Below are 21,524 nucleotides of genomic sequence, written 5' to 3' on the forward strand. Positions count from 1 at the left end.
CTAAAACCCTAAACCCCGACAATTTATTCAGTCTCCTTTCGTTGCCTCCCCTCCGCGCTCCTCTCGTCGGAGCTCAGACCTTCGCCGGAAGAGAGATCAAAATTCACCGGCAGAGGCTTGAACCTGAAAGAAAGAGGTGAAACAATGTCGTCCTCGGATTCCGGCTCCGATGAAGCCATGACGGACGCCCAGCAGCAGAAGGGATTCGTATCGGCTCTGGAGATGCCAGACGTCCCGTCTCAGAAACTCCAGCCACACCTCGAGCTTCGCAGAACTCGAGTTCTCTGTAATGCCGACGCTCCTGACAATGTATTGGCTCGGCGCCTTCTCCTTCCTCTTTCTCTCAATTTCACGGTTCAGTCTCTCTTGAGGCATCCTCCCTTCGTATGAAGCAAGTTTGCAAACGTTGCACGGCTCTGTGTCAAGTGAATCAAACCTACTGCTGTCATCCTGGAAGCTTTGAATTGCCGTGTTCAATTTTAAGTTTCATTTTTGATACCAATGGAATGGTGCTACGACTGAAAATTTCACACTCAATTGCTACATCATTCTGGTGGCTGCTAATTTGACATTTTCTGTTACTGTTCTGGTATTATGTTGGGTGTAGACAGATACTATACAGTATTCGGGAGCGTATGCATCCATGGGGGTCGATAACAGTTTGCGGCTGGATCAGTTCGCCAACAACTTCAGAGTCGAGGTGAAGCGGCTTACTGAGGATGAAATGGAGTTTGACATGGTTGGTATTGATCCTGCAATCGCCAATGCTTTTCGGAGGATCCTGTTGGCCGAGGTGCGTAAATTTTAGGATACCATCTTGCACATTCAATTCTGAACTCCGTTCTCTTTTCACTCGAGATGTATAATTGGAACTCGCTGAGCACGTGATGCCTTTGTGTTTGCAGCTTCCGACTATGGCTATTGAGAAAGTTCTGATCGCGAATAATACATCAGTTATTCAGGATGAAGTTCTTTCCCATCGCTTGGGCCTTATTCCCATCAAAGTGGACCCGAGGCTGTTTGATTATTTATCAGGTTCATTTGCATTTCATGGGTACATTATGTGCTATGGAAAGGACTGGTAGTATAAATTGTCCTCGTTTAGATCATATTTATTGAGCTATTAATTTTCTTCTGAAAACTGTAGAGAATGATAAGCCCAGTGAGAAGAACACCATCGTTTTTAAGCTCCATGTCAAATGTGGAAAAAAAGGACCCCGTATGACAGGTCGGTTCATTTTTTTCTTTTTAGTGTTTTGTTTTAATATATTTTGTTCTCTTAGTTCTAATTTTCCGGCACCCTGCCCCTCTGACTTTTTCTTAATATATAATGATAATGATGATGGGGGGAACATGCAGTGACATCAGATGAACTGAAGTGGCTGCCCAGTGGGAGCGAGCTGCTCAAGGCATCTGAAGATTCAAACTCCAGCTCAAGAGCGGAGACCTATACTTCATTTACCTGCAGCCAGGATTCCCTGCCGGAATTCTCGAGCAATCCGATCACCGTGTACCCTGACATTATCGTTGCCAAACTTGGGCCCGGGCAGGTAAAGGACTGTGATCTTTTCATCTGTTCAAATTTTGCTTTATTTCATGTTCTGATAGTGGCAATTGTGAATGTCTGGCAACTTCATTTTTCAATCTATATTTCTTAACTATTATGTGTGCACAATGCTATTCTATATATGTATGACTTTGACTATCTTGGCCTTACACTATTTATTAACGGGTATAAAATAAGGAAGGAAGCTTAGGGGTGAATTGAAGAGAGGATAGCTTCATGGGGAAGATCCATTGTTAACAATGACTTTGGCGCTTTCTTTGTAATTTAGAAAATGGATCTAGACCTCTGCTTGCATAGATAGATGGTATTTACATATGTAAATGACTAGAGTTGATTTATTGGGGGCTTCATCATGCTGGTCTGGGACTTTCTTGTTTATCATCTTTTGTTGCTTGGATGATGACACAACCTAATAGCCTAGATGAGGGACCTCCATTCTCCCCGTATAGCAAGATCTTATTCATTTTTAAGGCTGCTAGTAAATCTATCCTTCTTGAAGAAATTGTAAAACCCTCTGATCAGTCATTTCAGAGATTAGGGAGGTAGCCCACATTAGATTTAGAAGTTACAGAGGTGCAGAGAATCTTTCTGCAGTCATGCGGTGGGTAGTCTTGCTTTTGTCAGATCAATAAAAGTGGTTTGTACAGCCGCTCAAGCATGATACTTCAGGTCCAACTCTTTATCAATCAATAAAGGTCTCATATCTTAATATTTCGTACTTAATATTCCACTTTTCTCTCTTGATATTTTAAGAATAATCAATTGAAATTTACTAACTCCCTCTGTGAATTACTGAATTTGCACTTCTGAAGGAAATTGAGCTAGAAGCACATGCAGTTAAAGGCGTGGGCAAAACACATGCAAAATGGTCCCCAGTGGCTACTTGTTGGTATAGAATGCTTCCAGAGGTGAGGGATATACTGTTCTTGGGCTTGCAGTTTGTGTAAAGTCCTTCCTATGCTCCCGCTCATGCAGGAATATATCTATATCTACGAACATTTAGTTTGACACTTGCAGCTTTTGTCAAGGTTGTGCTGACTCAACAAATTGAAGGCAAGACAGCTGAAGTGCTTAAAAAGAAATGCCCAGTTGGTGTATTTGATATTGAGGATCTCGGTGATGGTAATTTCTTTATGCCAGTTGTATGTCTCATAATTGTGCAATGATAGTAAATATCACTGTGGAGTTGCAGAGGCTAAGACTTGAGTCATGCATTCACTTTTGACCAATTTATTCTCCTCTCCATGCTGATGATATTGGTGGACATGCAGGTAGGACGAGGGCTACTGTTGCTAAGCCGCGAGCATGTACACTTTGCAGGGAGTGCATAAGAGACGGAGAGGAGTGGGAAAAGCGCATATCATTGCGTCGCGTGAAAGATCACTTTATTTGTAAGTCAGTAGTTTGACAAACATCTGTCCTTTTTTTCTTTTTCTTTTTTTGAGGTCTAGGTTGACCGTGGAAATGAAGTTTCTCTGGGAAGAAGTTCCCCAAAAATTGCCGATAATACATAACAATACTTGCTCCTTCACCTCATGTTCAACTCTTTTTTTTTTTTTTTGTTTTTTTTGGTCATTAAAGCACTTGCACATCCGATGTTTGGGCCAGTTTGACCTCTTTGTTAGGGACGAGCTAATTTTCGGCATATAATAATCTCTTTGAAGACGCTGGTTGAAATTCACTTCGGGTATTGGGACCTAATTCAAGAAGTTGAGAGACCTGATTTGCCCCTTTCCATTTATCTTGCAGTTACCATCGAATCAACTGGAGCATTACCTCCTGAAGTTCTTTTCACAGAAGCTGTGAAGATCTTGGAGGACAAGTGCGAACGAGTGATCAGCGATCTCTCTTGAGGCCTACTGCTTTTTTTTTTTTTTTTTTTGGATAAATGATGAAACTTCATTGATAACAGATGAATTTACATCAGAAACCAATACCATTTTCCTCTATACGGAGTAAAATAAAAAATACCCAAGAGCTACTCCCAAGTCAACTAGTTGCAGTATCAAAATGGTGAAACATATGCCTCGCAATGATAGAGTGTGCAATTTTGCATGAGAATCGAGGGAGAACAGACAACTTTGCTTTGACATCCGAGAAGATCCTTCGTATTATAATTGTTGGAGGCGAGACTTGATTCCGGTAGATCCTGGCGTTCCTCTCCCTCCAGATGCAGTAAATGTAGTGAGTCCAGAGAAGTTTAAGACAAATAATATCCAGCTTCTTTCCACGGAGAGAGGAGACCCAGCAAAGTTTCGTATTCCAGTCGACATTGTGTTTGTTCATTCCAACACGGTCTAATAAACTTCTCCAAATCCCTTGGGTGATAGGGCATTAAAAAAAGAGGTGATTTCGGGTCTCCAATTCCAAACTACAGAATTCGCATTCGGGTGCAGTAATCGAGATTCTCCAACTCATAAGCCTATCTTTTGTACTCAATCTATTATGAATACAAAGCCAGCTAATGAAAGAGGATCGAGGAAACTGCCCCTCAAACCAGATTGCGTTCCTCCATTCCATCTTCTGGCTTCTGGGACTAAAGCATTTCCACGCACTAGCAACAGAAAATGTCTCGGATTTGTGAGCCGTCCATGTGACCCTATCACGATCAGAGAGTTGAATTGCATTAGCGAGATCACGGAGCAGGCCAGCTTGCAGATCCGAGCTTCTAGGCCAATGCCAGCATCCATCAACCAGAATCGAACTAACTGTTGCGTGCTCCCTAATCGACGGAAAGCACTGGAGCCCCCTGGTGCAATAGTTTATTAAAGAACCGACCGGTAACCACTTGTCATACCAGAAAGATACATTCGTACCAGGGCCAACACAATAGCGGATATAGGGAGACATCAAAGTCTTCAGCTGCAAAAGTTTTCTCCAGTTCCAAGAACAATCACCAGGTATCCTTAAAGACCAAATACTTCGGTCTTTGATTAAATATTTAGCAACCCAGGCCACCTAAAGAGACCCTGAACGCACGAGGAGAGACCAAAGGTTTTTGAGTACGCATACCTTATTCCACAGGGTTAGGTCCTTGATACCTAGTCCTCCATCAGACTTTGGAAGACATAGAGTTTCCCAGCCGAGCTTTCCTCCTCCTATATGCTGCTCAAGGCCTTTCCAGAGGAAGGATCTGCACTTCTGCTGCACCAACTTTATGACTTTCTTGGGAAGAATGAAGTGGATACACCAGTAGCTGGCCATGCTGAAAAGTACTGAATTGATCAACTGTACTCGTCCCGCGTAAGACAAGTGTTTCACAGACCAACTCCTTATACGCTTTAGGATTCTCTCAGTAAGAGCCTCGCAGTTCTTCGTGGAAAGCTTGCCCGAGACAAGAGGGAGCCCCAAGTATCTCACAGGAAGAGTACCTTTCTTAAAACCCGAGCTATTCACCAATATAGAGATGCCTTCCTCAGTGATGCCTCCCGTGAAGATTTCAGATTTCTCAAGGTTCAGCTTGAGCCCAGACCAGTTGTAAAAGGTGTTCAACACTTCCAGAATGGCAACAAGAGACTCTTTGGACCCGTTTGTGAACAAGAATAGATCATCAGCAAAGCAGAGATGGGTGAGCTTGATAGACTTACATCTAGGATGGAAGCCGATTTTGCCTTCGTCTGCAGCAGTGTCCAAAAGCTTTGAGAAGACCTCCATGGCAATAACAAACAAATAGGGTGATAGGGGGTCACCTTGTCGCAATCCCCTTTGGCCGGCAAAGTAACCACATAAGGAGCCATTGACAGCCACTAAAAAGTAAGGAGAGGTAATACATCCCTTGATCCATCTGAGAAATGATAGGGGAAATCCCATGACCTTCAAACAGTTAAGAATAAAATCCCAGTTCAAGGAGTCAAAGGCTTTCATTAGGTCAATTTTGATAGCACAACGGGGGGTTATTCCTTGTCTATGGTAGTTTCTTACAAGCTCATGAGCAAGCAAGACATTGTCAGATATTCTCCTGCCCTGCACAAAAGCTGTCTGGTTTAGGCTTATAACATCAGGAAGGACCCCTTTCATTCTGTTGGTGATCACCTTGGTAATGCATTTATACACCACATTGCAGCATGAGATAGGGCGGAAGTCCTTCATGCGATCAGCTTTCTCCTTCTTAGGGACAAGTGCTAATATTGTAGAATTCACCTCTCTGCGCAGCTCGCCTGTCGAAAAGTAATGTTGTACAGCAGCAAAGAAGTCTTTATGAACAATTCTCCAAGCATGCTTATAAAAATACACCGTGAAGCCGTCTGGGCCAGGTGATTTATCATTTCCCATTGAGAACAGAGCTGATTTGATTTCCTCTTCTGTGATAGGAGACACAAGCAGTTGTTGTTGAGCCTGAGAGATCTTCTTTTTGAGAATAGAAGAAAGTTGCGTCGCAGAGGTGCCCGCTACGCTTGCATCCTTTTCTCCTAGAAGGCTTTGGTAAAAGTTGACTGCTTCCGCTTTTATTTGATGTATATCTTCCAGCTTGAAACCTGAGTTAGTGTAGAGTAATCGAATGGAGGTTCTTGCATTTCTTATCTTCACTGCCTTATGAAAGAAAGAAGTGTTCTGATCCCCCGCTTTTAACCATGCCACCCTTGACTTTTGTCTCAGTAGCTTCTCCTCTTTATCCATGGCTTCTAATAGCTCAACCCTTATAGCGATTTCCTTTTCCATAATTTCAGAAGACATGCAATTACTTTCAAGAATTTCAGTTTGGATCTGAGCGAGTTGAGTTTGCAAGGCGTCAACTTTAGCATGCACATCCCCAAAGTAAGATCTATTGAAATCTTTCAGATGTCTCTTTAGATTCCTCAATTTCTTGTAAAGCACTGCCATAGGATTACCTTCCTGGACCTCCATCCACACACGTTCCACAAGTTTCAAGTACTCTGGATGCTCAGTCCAGAAATGGAAAAACTTAAAAGGCTTTGGGCCCGCATTCTCTTTGGCACCAAATCTCAACATGATAGGACTATGATCAGAAATTCCGGGAGAAAGAAATTCCACTGTTGAGGCAATATCCCGTTGAAACCATAAGTCATTAACCAACGCTCTGTCAATCTTCCTAGCTTGAAACCCCTCCTGTCTTTTGTTGCTCCATGTGAAAAAACAGCCGGTATAGGGGTGATCCTTAAGCTCCGATGTGCTAATGAAGTCTGCAAATTCTCTTATACTTTGATCAACAACAATTTCCCTCCCAACTACTTTGGCCTCTTCTAATTCTTTAATTGCATTGAAATCACCCATCAACATCCAACTATACCTCATACCCACTGTTAAAGTCTGCAGATCATGCCATAACACCCTTCTTTCCGACAAGTCATTTGAAGCATAAACAAAAGTCAAAGCAACCCAACCAACTCCTTTGGGAACATTTACCAATAAATGGATATATTGACTAGTTTTGCTAAGGAATTGCACCTGCAAGTCCTCTCGTATCAGAATCCACAATCTGCCATTATGGGCATGCTGATAATTTTCCATCAACAACCAGCCCTTCCATTTATTCACTATCTTTAGACAATTGTTTTCCTTTACCCGTGTCTCAATGAGAGCAAAAATCCCTATATCGTGTTCCTTCGCAAACTTAAAGACCATTTTCTGTTTCAGAGGGTCATTTATCCCTCTAACATTCCAAGAGGTAATTATCATGATAGTAATTTAGGAGGTTTACCTCCCTTGCCCGTTCTAGGTTTCCTTTTGCCTTGAACTTTCTGGGTTGATTTCACCTCCTCCACTGTAATGCTCTGATTCTGTGTTGTAACTCCCCGACGCGAGGATACCTCCAGCTCATCATCTGAGCTGATCGCATCAGAACGAGACTTCACATCTTCTAAGAGAACTTGCTTGCTATTCACCTGTGAGGACTCTCCTTTGGAAGGGACTTCGATATTGTCCCCGTGCAAGTCACTCCATTCAGCCACTTTTCCTTGCTCTGATGCAAGGGGGGGAGAGGGAGTAATAGAGTTGGGGACCTCCAACTCGCAAACTCCCTGTCCAGCGAGCATTCCAGCATCAGGAGGGGACAGTTCAGCACGTTCAGCATCAGCTTTTTCACCAGCCCGAGGAGAACTCCCTTCCACAGGGGTTGGTGTCAGTATTGCTGGAGTGGCTGCAGATGGGTTGCTGCAACTGTGACCGAAAACTTTGCATTTGTCACACTTCTCAGGCAGCCATGGGGTGTCCACAAGAACCTCTACTGTGTGTTCATTTCCCAAATCAACATTCAAAACACTTGGAATTTTCTTCCCAAAGTCAATTTCTATACATACTTTAGCATAATCCAGTCTCGAGCGTAGGGCAGTAGCTCTATCCATGTAGAGTGGTTTACCAATCGCACTTGCTAAAAAGCTGATGCCTTTAGGATGGAAGTACTGAAGGGGAATTCTCCGCAATTGGGCCCACATCGGCATCTTCTTCAAACTCAGTTCCTCTTCAGTGAAAGTCGGACTCCATTTTTGCAAGATCAGAAAATTGCGCTCTACATGCCACGGTCCTGTTTCTAGAACCCATGTCATGACATCCTCATTAGGAAACTGGAAAATAAATAGGGAGCCCATGGTGCTAACCGTAACCTTCCCTTGTTTACCCCATAAACCGTTTACAACAGCAGCAATCTTTCCAAATTCGGGAGTCTTGCCCAAGAATCGACCAACAAGAGTGTAGCACCATTGGTCGAGTCCCATCTGCAGGATCTCCGATGGAGGTTTTACATTACAGTGGTCGACTCCTTCAAAGTACTCAAGATTTTGGTTTACCTTTGGAAAAACTTTTCTCCAGTTTAATGGCCCTTTCGGTGCCAATTTCTCACCGGAGATGGGTTGCGGAAGACTCTGGACACCATTTGTTACTGATTGAGGAGCCGATTCCGCCATTGCTGGTGAAGATTTGGCCTCCCACAGGCCTCTCAGCGGCGGAACCAGGAATCAGGCAGGCAGGAAGCAAGCAAGCAGGAATCAGGGGACGACTATTCCACAAGTGCACACTTCTCATGAGCATATCATCGAACACCTTACTTGCACGCAGAAGCAGCAAAATCGAGCTCCCGAACACTGGAAAGAGAACGACCAGACTAAAGCAGAGACGGAACCACCGACAGGAAGACAACACTGGAGACTGAACGACCAGACTGGAGACGACCGGAGAAGGAAACTTCGGATTGTATTCAGTGAGGCATTTCGTCGAACAGGTTGTCGGCAGTGGCTACTCATGGTCATTGTGTGCACGTCGCATACTGGTATCTGTCGGCACCGGGTGATAATCAAGAACACATCCCAGAAGGCATCAATCAGGGATCTGAAGCTCCTAATCCAGAATCTGTCAGGGTCCCTTACTGCTTTTTCATCGCTTGAAGGAGTAGATTGTACCAAGGGTCTCATTTGTCATTCGGGCTGAAGAAATTTTCCCATACGCCGTGTACTATATGAGTTAATTCGATCTACTGGGCACCACCATGGTAGAGCTGCTCATAGTTTGAAGTAGTTATTTAAACCGTTGCATCTTTGCGCAAATGTAAAAAATGGACTAGTCTAATTATTATTTATCTACAGAGTTGTAATAGGGTAACGGCTTTCATGAAGATCTCATTTCAGTTACATTAGACATTGTTGTGGCCTTGGAAGATAATAAAATAAATCAAAGGCTGTGCGTGTCGCCAAAAATCATCAAAAACGTGTAACGCAAATGTCGCATATAGAATAAACACTGCTATTGGCACATCTGTAATAAGTAAAGAGCCGATTTATGCACAAGTTCAAAGTTGTTGCTATGCCCGGGAGAGGAGCACAACTTCTATTCATTGCCCTGGGCTTCCGACTTACTGAATTTCACCAGTTTGAATCCAATATTAACATTTATCGACATGAAGATAAGGATAAAAATAGAATCGGTAAATTCTCTCAACTGTACATTTGGTCGATAAAAACAAGGGGACGCAGCTTCTCAAGTACAGTCTCTACAGAAGACAAGCTAACATCAAACCCGTAACTCCGTCCCCCGTACTGTACATAAAGGTACTGGTTTGATGACGAGGGTGGAGGCAAGATTTCATCAAGTCCCGGGAACTCGATGTTGGAGGGGAAAGGCAGGTCTTTCTTCAACGAGAAATAAACATCAGCTAAGAGCAACCATAAAAGATCGGGATCTATACATGCAAGCCCATGCAAGGCATTTATAGAAGCATTGCGAAGCCCTAACACACCACTACAAGCGATGCCCACAACAAGACCGCTAACCTTCTTGAGGACCACAGCCAAGGCCGAAGAGCTCCTCTTGTTTCGTGACAGGTCTGCAATCATGTTGAGCACTGCAACCTGGACTTTGAGACTGGAAACTTCAGCATACGACTCCTCTGAAGGATAGCTCCGATAAGGAAGCCGCAGAGGGATCCTATCTTCTTTTGGGTCAGCTTTCCGGAGAAATGGGGATGTCGTAAGGAGTCGCCAAAAGTGGGACCCATCAGTGTGGAAGCGGCGGGAGAAGAAATCTCCTCCACATATCTGCACACAACAGCTTACGGCACCCACGCATCTCCGCATGACCTGAATCACAGGAAAGAATAAAGCACGAATTTATAAGTCAATCAACCGATTTAAAAGGTACAGAAACGATTAAACCTATTACATAGATTGGAAACTCTTTCCAGTTATTTTTATATAACATCATGGTTGACCTGTGAAATTCATCTAGTTATCATGCTTCCCAGAAGGAGAATTGAGGAGATGAAAAATATTTCAAAGCAAAAACAAAGTTGTAGGAGGAAAAGATGATGCACCACTGGATCAGTGTTTCGAACACAAGCCACCAGAAATGGCCATATCCGGTTCATTGCCGGGAGTAGCCTGTTCTCATCTGTCTCTTCATCAGCAACATCCATAGTGTCTTGAAGCTGGTAAAGGGAATGTGATTGGATGACCTCTTCAATTGCCTCTTTCGTTCCTTTTTCATGCCTGTAAGCTGCTTCAACATTTGCCAGTGTCGAAATTCCATCCTTCCGAGGAAAATGGGAGACAATTATTGTGAGAGTAAGAAAACATGCTTTTGTTAGTTATAAGCACAAGGGCAGAAGAAATTATCCTTTGAAAAGCTATACGTGTTGATTAATATGAAAATCAGCACGAGAAATAGAAAAATAATAATGGCTCGGTCGCAGTTAAGTCTGCCAATGATGATAGACTAGGGAACAAGAAGTACCTCAATGATATCAAGTGCCACCAAGCATGCTGCCTGCCCCGATGAAGCAAGCAAGGGGGTTGCAGCAGTCAAACATGAAGCGGCAATTGATCCAACTGTTCGTCGATACCTTTTTGAATTATTCAACTTAAATATTATTGCCTCCAATTGTTCTGCACATGCAATCCCCACAGTCAAATAAACATCACCTCTATTTTAAACAGTGTTAGAAAGAATTGCGAACCAAAGTGGGCTATAACAAACCTGCAATTTAAATGGATATAAAAGGTAAAATTTCTTTTGATGAAAGGAAGGAAGGAATATTCAGAATCATATAATAACAAACCTGCAATCTTGCAGAAACTTAAATCTTGCTCTAGTCTAGATCTCCGCAATAGGACAAATTCACCTTGTAGCCAAAATATTAAAAAAAATCACCTGATTCCTTCCAAGAGGAACATCCACCATTATCATCCACCACTGAACCTCGCCTGGAATCAGTCTGCGATTTTTGCTCCATATCAGAAATTTGCAGCTCAACTTGTTTGAAAAAGGACTCTGATTCGACAAGCAAAGAGGCAGCCTCACGCTTCAATGACTTTGCAATCTCTGCTACAGCCTAAAAGAAAGAACAGAAGCAATGTGATTTGAGAACCCAGAATAATGCCATTGCTAGGATCTGCCACTCCTAGGAAAAAATTTGAAATATCGGACAACAGCAATAAAACAAATCACCAGCAATTTAGAGGAATTTGGCATGCACTTATAGATGTACCTTTAGAAAGGGGATTGTCAAATCTGGATGTTTATGCCTGCCCAGAATCTCGAGTTCGAGAGAAACAGAGTGCATCTGTGAATAATAAAAATTTTGACAAATCAGTAGAAATGGAAAGGGTGCTTCACCATGTGGAATCATGAGAGCACGAATTTCAAAATAAAATAGTTAAAAATTCTGAATGTAGAAAGCATGGCTGTACAGGTTCTTCCAACAGAGGCAGTATCTTCTCTGTCACTCCAATATAAGAAAGCATGGCCGCAAGGACATTAGGCACATGAGGATTGAGATCTAGATGACAGAGTTGCCGACATATAGAGTCTATTACATAGTCTGCATTTGCCAAAACTAATTCTCCAACCTGCGCATCATATATTAAACTATTATAAACCATTTAAAGCAATGTTCACAATAGTCAGAGAAGCAGATTAATGTTAAAACCTCACCGTTGTATAGCCAGATGTAAGAGAAATGACATGTAGAACAGCATCAGAAGCATTTCTAACATGAAAGTTAGAGGAAACCAGGTTCTCAAGCAACAGATAAAGAGATGAATGGAGGAATCCACTGGAAGCAAAATGTTTTCCAAGACACATATTAAAGATTCCTATACCCTCAATGATAACCTGTCAAGAAAACCAAATAATGTCATTTATTACAGCTACGAAGAAATTAGTTTCGGCCACATGTCCGAGCACAAGAAGCAACATGAGGAGAATTACCTGTTGCAGCATGGCAGCATCAGTGAACAAGTGCAAGGGGATTTGCCCAACCTCACCATCAGATTCTACAGTGGAGGATCCACATTCAAGTGGAAGATTCCAAAGTTCAGGAGATAGATATTCATGTAAGATTCTGCCGATGCAATCAATCAACAGACCTCTAGCTCCCTCATCTTTTGGGATCTCCCAGGAACGTCGATCCATAACCGGATGCTCTCTTGGAAAATCGTCTCCCCTTGTGGTAGGCTTATGGAACATCTGCTTCAAATTTTTAACTGCCTCATCTGATAAGCCAAATATCATTTCATTTAGAATACAAACAGCAATACTGGCCTGGCGCAATAATTGTCCTGATCCAGATCTCTTGTACCAAGACTGCCAACCCTCTCCACTGTAATCCCTCATTCGCACCTCAGAAACTAATTTACGCATGTAGCCTAGAGGAATATCAGCAACAACTGACAGATGCCCTCGACTTCTCGAATCTAGCAATATTCAAAGACAAAGATATTAGCAGTAAGCATATGGACCAAATAATGAAGTGCAAACAGGAAATGATTTCTGAGCGTTGAGATGACCTGCCATTAAAGATAAACCTACAAGTCTAAGAATCTGAGCAAGGGTCAGGTACAATTTCTGACTGCCAACATAGACAAACCAAGGGGGCATGCGTGGAAGCTCATAGCTCTTTTGTAGAACTCCAAGTCTTTGTTGCGTAACACTTTGCTCAGAAACTTCATGCACATTAGAACTCAACGATATCTGACAATCCTTAGAAGAATAAGATTGGGCCTTCAGCTCTGCAACAGCAGGGAGGTATCCTGATGGCCTTGCCAACACAAGCTTATCAAGAGAACCCTTAAACGCCGAATTGTGACTCAGACAGATTGAAAGAACGTCCAAAAATCGAGCTGCTGTAACCTATTTATTTGACAGAAAGGAGTAGAAATATTATCTAGAATGAAAAATGATGCTAAAGATTGGAGTTTACTTTGCAAGATGAAAAGCCTAAATTTCCTGCATATGTTAGATAAAATATCCAATAAAGATGTACTCATTATATTACACTCGTTTAAATAGGATGTAACTCATTTCTTTCGACAGTCGCATGTTGAGCAAACTTTGTTACCAACTTTCAGAGCTGCTTTCAATTGATGTTACAACATTATGCATGCTCATTATGTCAACTAGACGCTTCAACAGGAAAAATTTTTTGTCAGCTGAAATGTTCACAAAATAACAAAGGTTTTAAAAGGAGACAAGTCATATTGCTCACACTTATTCAGCTCACACATTACTAATCAGCGGTTATCAATGGATAATCCCCGGCAATAGATCCATATGCTTTGTTATCTATGAAGCAGCAGACAATTTGATTAAACCATCAAAGATCTTAATTGTAGAAGGACTGTGCCTTCTTTTCCTCTGAAATATCTCAGAATTTCCACAAAATGTCTTATAGAGAATTATCTGATGCATAACAGTATGTAAGACTGCCAAAAGAATTATAACATATTACTAGACAAAAAACAAAAAGAATTTGTCCTTAAGAACTTTGATAAATAGGTAAGTGGCTTTCAAGTAAAAGCCAAAAGGAGGGGCCATGCTCCAGCAACTCCGTCAATTGCAAGAAAGAACAAACTTTTTTACAAGAAGAAGAAAGTATTACATACTGGAGAATGGAGGAGCTGATCCACCACAAGTAGAGGTCCGGAGTAATATAAGACAACAAGCAACTGCTGAGCATGTGATAGTGCAAGAGACTCCTCACTCCCAAGAACAACTTTTGGAAGCTTCTCAATTAACCTAATTTTATTCAGCCATCAGTTATTCAATCAAGCAGAAGCATAGTTGCTGGTCAATCAAAGCACAAACCTGCTTAAAATCTCCACAATATCATGCTCAACATTCAATGTTTTATTAGAAGAGAATAAATATTCAAGGAACTCCTGGGCAGATGCAGCAACTTCTTCAGAATCATCAACCACTAAAACACATAGGCATTCCTGCAAGTGACCAAAAACATACAAAAAGCCTAGTTACTGAAGCCACTATTGATATCAACTTCTTAAAAAAAAAGAATCACTGAAACATAAGAAATCAGCAAGAATTGGAAGTAAAACAGCATCAAACCAAAGTTTGGAAGTAAAGTTGGAAAAAAAGTTGAAAACCACCTCTAGACACATGTAATACATAAAACTGATTTTCCCAGAGATGGAAGTAAAACGGCATACACTTGGTATGTTGTGAAAAGACTACTAACTGCAACTCCTTCCCGTACCAAATAGATATGTAATTTTCTTGTCTTACCAAAAGCATCACTCTACTCTCTTTTAATGAGTAATAACACTCCGATAATAGTCCTCGTATAGCTGCTAGAAGCCCTCGTCTCAACCTTGTTGACGGATGAACAGAAATCTAACAAATATATCAGGAATATAGCAGCTTATCAAGCTCATGAAAACACAGATTACTATTCCAAAATTTGTTAATTGGGTAAAAGCTTACAAGGACGAACACCAGACTAAATTGTAGATGCATACTTGTGGAAAAGTTGCAGTCAACAGTTTCTGCACATTTGCCGAAGTTTTGGCAATCCAATCTTTTGTACGGTATACATGAAAGGATCCAAACCCTTTGCCAGGGTCCACAACTTGATTTTGGCATTCAATGTCCGTTGTTACTTTTATTTTAGCTTCCTCTCCTGACTCTTCAGCTATAATCTCTTTATTACCTTGATCTTTAGCAGGTAACTGGCGAAGTTCCTCCAGAAATTTATATGCTGAGTGATGCATTTTAGAGTTAGCCTCGGCAGTGGGATTCAAGGGCAAATCTATGCCAGATGCATTAGCATCATCCTGAAGTACAATCATGAGATACTCGGCCAATCCCCTGATCGCATGGTCCATAGCTTCTAGATTTCCAGCAGCACCACTCATCATTGTTTTTGAGGCATACAGTACCTTCGTAAATTGACTAACAACACCAGGTAGAAAGAAAGCCAGGGCATCTGCAGTGCCAACCTGCACAAAAATGCCACCACCAAAATACAAGTGTAAATAACCTTTAATACAGTGACAGATATGATGCTAGTGCCATCTGCTGCCAGAATTCCAGTACTGAAGATTCAGCAGTAGAGAATTTAAAAAAAAAAAAAAAAAAACTTATCATATATAATACTATAGAAAAGTGGTTATGGTATTCTTTCATTATAATTCAAAACTTAAATGAAAATATTTACAGTTTCTGATTATCAACTAGTACAATAAAGAATGGTGCAATATATTTTAGACTGTAGTCATCCCATGCATATGAATCAAATCCATCCCAGTAGCTCAAAAACAGTACTTCTCCATTAGCACATAAAAAATGCAGGGTTCAACATATAAAATCTCTGACCTCTAAATCTTTACAGAAATGATTGACAGTCAAAACTAGATACGCATCTTGCACAACTGAAGCAACAACTATACTCCACAAGCTTCTTAGTAATCAAGACAAACTTTCATATGCGCGTTATGTATGATGCAGATATCGACAATTGCATGGTTGCAAAGGAAAAATATCAAACTGATCTGATCTTAACAGTTAACAGTTCGTATAGACGTTTGATATGCTCTATGACTGGTAATGTAGTAGGAATCGACGCAAAAATGTGAGCTTCACAGCAAACACTGCATCAGCACCTTGCAGAACTACCTTGGCAACAAGAACCCGCAGAGCAAGAAATGCTTCAATACGGAGCCTTGCACTCCCTCGATGTCCACGCACAGCCTCAACATCAGCTGCCTAATTGCAAATTGAATATATATAATGAGGGGATATTCCCAAATTGAATCGAGGAGTACCTGAAAACAAGATGTCACTTACTTTAAGGAGAAGCGACAACCAATGACCAACAGCAGCAGCTGCATCTTGGGACTGAAGAAATGCAAGAAGACACTCCTCAGCCCCCACTCTGCAGGTTGACGGTCTGGCTAAGTGACTCTGCATTTCTTCCCCCATTAATAGTGCAGGCACACCAGTGATTTGTTTGCACGAGCAAGCATCATCAGAGCATGGACATAAATTCATAAGAAGCGCCCTGAAACACTTTATTATTCCTTCACGGAACTCTTCAGTGGCCTCAGATGGCGAAAGCAAAGCCCCATGTGTCAATTTCTTCAATACCGCAACCATCTACATTAAGTCAATCAACATCACATTACTTTCAATGAAACCTACGAAGACACCGACATGGATAACAGATAATCAAGCAAATGCCAAAGCTGACAACTACCTGATTCAGCATCCCTAGCCGACACTTCTTAAGAAGTTCCTCCAGACAGTTTACAACACCCTCTGCTACAATATCACTCACTACATAAGGTGAATCCGGGGCTTTATGTCTATCATCCGAATCGATTTTCTCCGAGGATCTGCAGGCAATTGCTGCATCTAAAAGCAGAAGCAGCGGGAACAATGTGTAGCTGATACGTACAAATAGGGACATGTCAAGTGGATAGCAAAATGTAAAGCCGTAAAGAACGGTATTTGACACAATTCAGGAATGCAAACAACTCTTGCTAGCTGTGAAGAACGGTAAAGTTCAGTGTGCCTACTCGAAGAAGGGCTGGAGGTCGTCGGAGGACGAGCTGCGGAGGAAATCGAGGAGGGCGGGGATTGCAGGAGACTGGTGCTTGGGGCTCTGTATGAGCTGCAGCAGCTCAGTGCAGTAGGTCTTCAGGGCTCCGAATACTCTGGTCCTCCTTGCCGCTTCTTCCTCGTCCTCCATGAGCTGGCCGGCGAGATTGCCGATTGCCGCCATCGAAGAAGCTCCCCCCTACAGGAGATTGATTCCCACGGAGAGAGAGAGAGAGTGGGAGAGAATCGCGACGGTAGAGTCTGGAGCTTCAAAGAACGCCAGGGAGGAACTGGCGCGACGGTAAAATGGTAATTAAGCTCGAGTCGTCGAATTCTCTATCGCCCCTCTTTACTCTTTTACTTTTTACAGTTGCTCAAATAATAAAATGCTCTCCTGATTAGTGATTAATATAAACTTTTTGACGAATTTTTTCTTCATTTTTTTTAATTAAGTGCTAGCAATAGCTCATTTTCGACGGGAGATGTTGGGTTTACTTAAGATGTATTTTTTTTTTTGTTCATCATGAGATCTCACAGCAAGCCCAGAATAATGATAAATATTTTGTATTAATTGGAATCTAACGGAGTTACTATTCTTAAGAAAAACTCTTCAAATTTCAAATAAGTTATCATTAAAAAGAAAAGCTCTTCAAATTTCTTCTTCAAATCATTTACGTTTTGTCTCCTCTTATTATTGAGTCAAATTCCAAAGACGTGATTTCTAAGACTAACAAGTCACCTGATTTTCCATATAGTGATGCTGAAACTTATTCACAAATATCTTATCTCTTCTCTCTTTACTATGCTCGAGTGCCCTAACAACACTCTTCCAACGAACCGAACACACGTACGAACTAAATTGGAATCAATAGGGCGTCGGATTTCATTATTTGGATGTCGCACTATTCTTATCATCTCATTGCACGTGCCTTCCCCTTTATTTTTTCTTTCATTGTAGGCGCATAACCTTTAAAAAGATTAAAACTTCTTCTCGATACGTTGTAATCTATAATATTTTTCTAAACGAAACTTTCGGTGATTCGTAAAAAAGAGAAATGGCGCTAAAAGAATGGGGCCGAGTTTGGATCAGATTCGACCTGCAGTCACTATCTGTGAAGATTTCCCTTAACATAACAAGTATCAAAGCGGGTGAAGGCTCTTGTACTTGCAGGAGTGCATTTTTCTTCATTTGTCCAACCTGTGGGGACATATATGAAAACACCACACACATACACACGCACACACACATATATTATACTAATATCCATCAAGAGAAACATTACCTACCCTCTAATAAATGTCTGGGTAGACTAAAACTAAACTTTGGATAATCAACAAATGTTGTTGCATCTTTCTGTTGAAAACTAGTTAAGGTTTCTTACATTAGTTTCTGTGGATACAAATCAATACTATATCAAATTCTCTTGCAACTACCCAATTAATTAGTATCTGTACCTCTCTGGTTCAACTTATTTGACTCGGTCGGGGGCCCTTGATTGGTTTCGAATTGACAGAGACCAAATTAATTTGAAAATGGAGCAAATTTTGACTAGTAATTCAACGGGAACTAGTTTAGTGGCCTGGATGCATCCTTGGGACGTTTCGAGTCATCCTCTCCTTGGACGACGGGGGGCCACGGTTCTACTAGTCCGAGCTCGTGCTCCAGATATTGCAGCCACTTGTCGTTTTCGGTCTCTCTGTTGATTCCTTGATCGCCCAAGGTGGAGTCTCGGTAGGCATTGGCGGTGAGGAGTTGGTCGATTTCAGTAGCTTGGGGAGGGGATCTGGCTAAGCTGTCTAGCATGGTCCAGAAATCAGTATCGTACTCGAATGGGATATCAAGTAGCGCGTTGTTCCCCGTGACTATGTCTGGTTTGTTCACTTCCTCCATGATATCGAAGAACAAATCCAGCTTTTCCTTGCCATCTTTTTCGGCGTCTCCAACTTCACAGGAAATGTTAGATGCATTCGATCCATGAGAAGCAGAACTCGATGGCTTGTTCTGGCCAGTTCGATCCAGCATGTCTTTGATCTGCACTTCCTTGTTTCCGGGATCAATCTCCATGTCTCTGTCTCCACCGGCCCCATGAGTGGCAAAAGAAGAAGGAGACGAATGTGTCGAGGATGTAGAGGTAAGAGAAGAGTCCCGCTTCGATTCATCCCCGGTGGAGTCCGCATAGCCGTTAAAAGCTGGCAACCTCTTCTTCAAATAAGTGTTCCAGACATTCTTGATCTCATTATCAGTTCTTCCCGGCAAATGAGACGCGATCTTAGACCACCTGACAAAGTTCATTTTGCCATGATGAGACAACACATTGACATGCTGAAAAAATGTTACATGACGTACGGATATCACAATATCATGGAATTGCATGATTTGTTTAGGTTAATAAACGTTATAATCGTCACAGGGCAAAATTCGTACTTATTTCCAAAGGACTGATGCAGCCTTATGATGGTCTCCTCCTCCTTCCTGGTGAAATTCCCTCTCTTCACATCAGGCCTCAAGTAATTGATCCACCTTAACCGGCAACTCTTCCCGCATCTCGACAGCCCTGCAAACCGACCCTTTTATGGATTAATCTCATATAAAATACTGCCCAATAACGATATATCGATATATCGACCATAAAATGATCGAATTCTAATTTTACGAATCGTCGAATGTGAATTATTAACGTTAATTTGCGAAAGATTTGATGATTGGCTTGAAAGTGTAGTTTCAACTGTATTGGTATTATGAAACTTAGATTATAAGCAAAGGGTGTTTGAAATATAGCAAACAAACAAAAAAACAAAATGACAAAATGTCAGGCACACACAGCTTTATGTTAGATCAATGATTTGAGTGCAATATTAGCTAATTTAGTTTAATGAAAACATAGTCAAATCTGGGACAAATATTCTCATCTAGAAACCCAGCAATATCGACTAACTCAGGAAGACCGGCAATTTTTTTAATGGGTTTTTTTTTTCCTTTTTCCGGTGAACGTTTTAATGGCCGCAATTAACCCGGTCTTTGGTGTTCGGGTTTAGTTGGAGAAGACTTTTGATCGATACATGCCATTCATGGTATTACCTATTATACACGTAGGCAGACCTGTCGCGATGATTAATGATCATAACGTAGATTAAAAATGTAAAAAGACTATATTATATTTTATTCCGAAAACTTGTTGAGAGAAGGATAATTGAGGCCCTCCAATCATTTTGTCAGATACGTTTCAAACAATCTCTCCGTCCATTTCATGACAAATGTAAAATACCTTTTTAATTGATTGACAATCTAATTAAGCCATTGACATAAGATCCTCTCGACCATTCAGCCACAGTTCCTCAAAACCCAACCACCGACGCTATTATAAACTTCGACACGGATATCATAAACAAAAACATCGGTAAAAGCCAGCAACTCGCAAACGGAGCAATCTGAAATACGACGCAATCAATGATCATGTCAAGTTTCAGGAACATCCGTTACTAAAATCTCCTCCGATTTTCCCGGAAACCGAGTCCAGTAGAAATACATATCAAAAGTAAGTACTAACCGGTATATACGATTGATATAGCACCTGGATGTTGGATAGATTATATCATATGAAAAGCTCATAGGGTCGTCGATGAAGATCATCGGTTTCCTAAGAGTTCGAAGAAAGCGAATTACGTACCGGCGAGCTTGGGGAGGGCGCGCCAGTTGTCGTGGCCGTGCTGCTGAATGTAGGAGATGAGCCTGGAGTCCTCGGAAGGGCTCCATGGCCCCCTCTTCACTTGGCTCTTATCACAGCATGGAGCTCTTCCTTTTCCCATTTTATTCTTCTCCTCTCTCTCAACCTAAACCCTCTCTCTAGATTTCCATCATTTACTCATAACCATGCACACGCACCTTCCCTTACTCCTAAACACATACATATATGTGTGTGTATATGTAGATGATATATATAGAAGAAACCAAAGTGTTGGATGTAATTGGATGAGAGAGAGAGAGAGAGTGTGTGTTTGTGACAAAGGTCAGGCATGCCACGATATCGGGGGCGCTTCTCTCTTATGGACGGGAGTAATTATATATACAGAAGGGAATCCACTGAGATATCGATTAATTATTATTTATTTATTATTGCTAGTATGCCATATTTAAATAATTACAATTATCTAATTATTTTATGTATTAAAGGGGTTACTGGATTTTCCCTGCACTCATGGCTTCTCATGGTGTACGTGGCTAATGACAGCCCTGTATATCTAAGTTTCACTTGCCATATGAGCATATATATATATAATATGTAATCTAATATATTGTTAGAGGGTTTTTTAAAAATAAAATCAGTATTTATCGTTATTTATATTAATTAAATTGATTAATGGGAAGTCATGATTTCTTGCAATTACGTACACTTGTCAACATGGAGACTGCCTTAAGTCCAAACCCATTTGGTTTTTTTCTACCCATTATATTTTTCCCATATGAGGTCCTCTAGAGAAACCATATCCATATGGTTTGATATTTACATATTATATCATCAAGTTGAATCAAATGACATCATTAGCAGTCTTAATGGCATCATCCCTTCTAATTTAATTAATTCATTCGGTTTTCTTTTATCGCGAAATGCCATTTATGATAGTTAAAACGTCTCGATCCGCTCTGCATTTTCCGAAGATTTCATTACGCAACATGCCCTGG

General features: G+C 41.3%; 3 protein-coding genes across 7 annotated transcripts; 1 reads left to right on the forward strand and 2 right to left on the reverse strand.

Moving 5' to 3' along the window:
• The first annotated feature begins 21 nt into the window (after positions 1-21).
• Positions 22-9,029, forward strand: LOC116196085 (DNA-directed RNA polymerases I and III subunit RPAC1). 4 transcript variants are annotated; one of them, XM_031525642.1, is made up of 10 exons: positions 22-309; positions 608-793; positions 906-1,035; positions 1,148-1,228; positions 1,360-1,550; positions 2,380-2,475; positions 2,596-2,689; positions 2,839-2,958; positions 3,317-3,435; positions 8,895-9,029. In XM_031525642.1, exons 1-9 carry the CDS (start codon positions 145-147, stop codon positions 3,418-3,420), a joined length of 1,167 nt encoding a protein of 388 aa, XP_031381502.1. In that variant the 5' UTR covers positions 22-144; the 3' UTR covers positions 3,421-3,435; positions 8,895-9,029. The 4 variants fall into 4 exon arrangements, with proteins under 4 accessions (XP_031381502.1, XP_031381493.1, XP_031381484.1 ...); XM_031525633.1 differs by having other exon boundaries at positions 3,317-3,424; positions 8,884-9,018; XM_031525624.1 differs by lacking the exon at positions 8,895-9,029 and having other exon boundaries at positions 3,317-3,560.
• Positions 9,030-9,398: 369 nt separating this feature from the next.
• LOC116196072 lies at positions 9,399-17,168 on the reverse strand. Of its 2 annotated transcripts, XM_031525603.1 has the most exons (17): positions 16,822-17,167; positions 16,500-16,689; positions 16,091-16,399; positions 15,920-16,009; positions 14,764-15,243; positions 14,531-14,638; positions 14,096-14,226; positions 13,894-14,026; positions 12,799-13,141; positions 12,221-12,705; positions 11,945-12,124; positions 11,701-11,859; positions 11,499-11,573; positions 11,162-11,342; positions 10,745-10,896; positions 10,326-10,541; positions 9,399-10,092 (listed from the first exon to the last, which is right to left on the reverse strand). In XM_031525603.1, exons 1-17 carry the CDS (start codon positions 17,025-17,027, stop codon positions 9,451-9,453), a joined length of 4,080 nt encoding a protein of 1,359 aa, XP_031381463.1. In that variant the 5' UTR covers positions 17,028-17,167; the 3' UTR covers positions 9,399-9,450. The 2 variants fall into 2 exon arrangements, with proteins under 2 accessions (XP_031381463.1, XP_031381472.1); XM_031525612.1 differs by lacking the exon at positions 15,920-16,009 and having other exon boundaries at positions 16,822-17,168.
• Positions 17,169-18,008: 840 nt separating this feature from the next.
• On the reverse strand, positions 18,009-20,893 carry LOC116192525 (transcription factor MYB58). The gene is made up of 3 exons (XM_031521102.1): positions 20,512-20,893; positions 19,269-19,398; positions 18,009-19,122 (listed from the first exon to the last, which is right to left on the reverse strand). Exons 1-3 carry the CDS (start codon positions 20,648-20,650, stop codon positions 18,411-18,413), a joined length of 981 nt encoding a protein of 326 aa, XP_031376962.1. The 5' UTR covers positions 20,651-20,893; the 3' UTR covers positions 18,009-18,410.
• Positions 20,894-21,524: the final 631 nt, after the last annotated feature.

Source organism: Punica granatum, chromosome 1 (assembly GCF_007655135.1).
Source record: "Punica granatum isolate Tunisia-2019 chromosome 1, ASM765513v2, whole genome shotgun sequence".
NCBI classification, from domain to species: Eukaryota; Viridiplantae; Streptophyta; class Magnoliopsida; order Myrtales; family Lythraceae; genus Punica; species Punica granatum.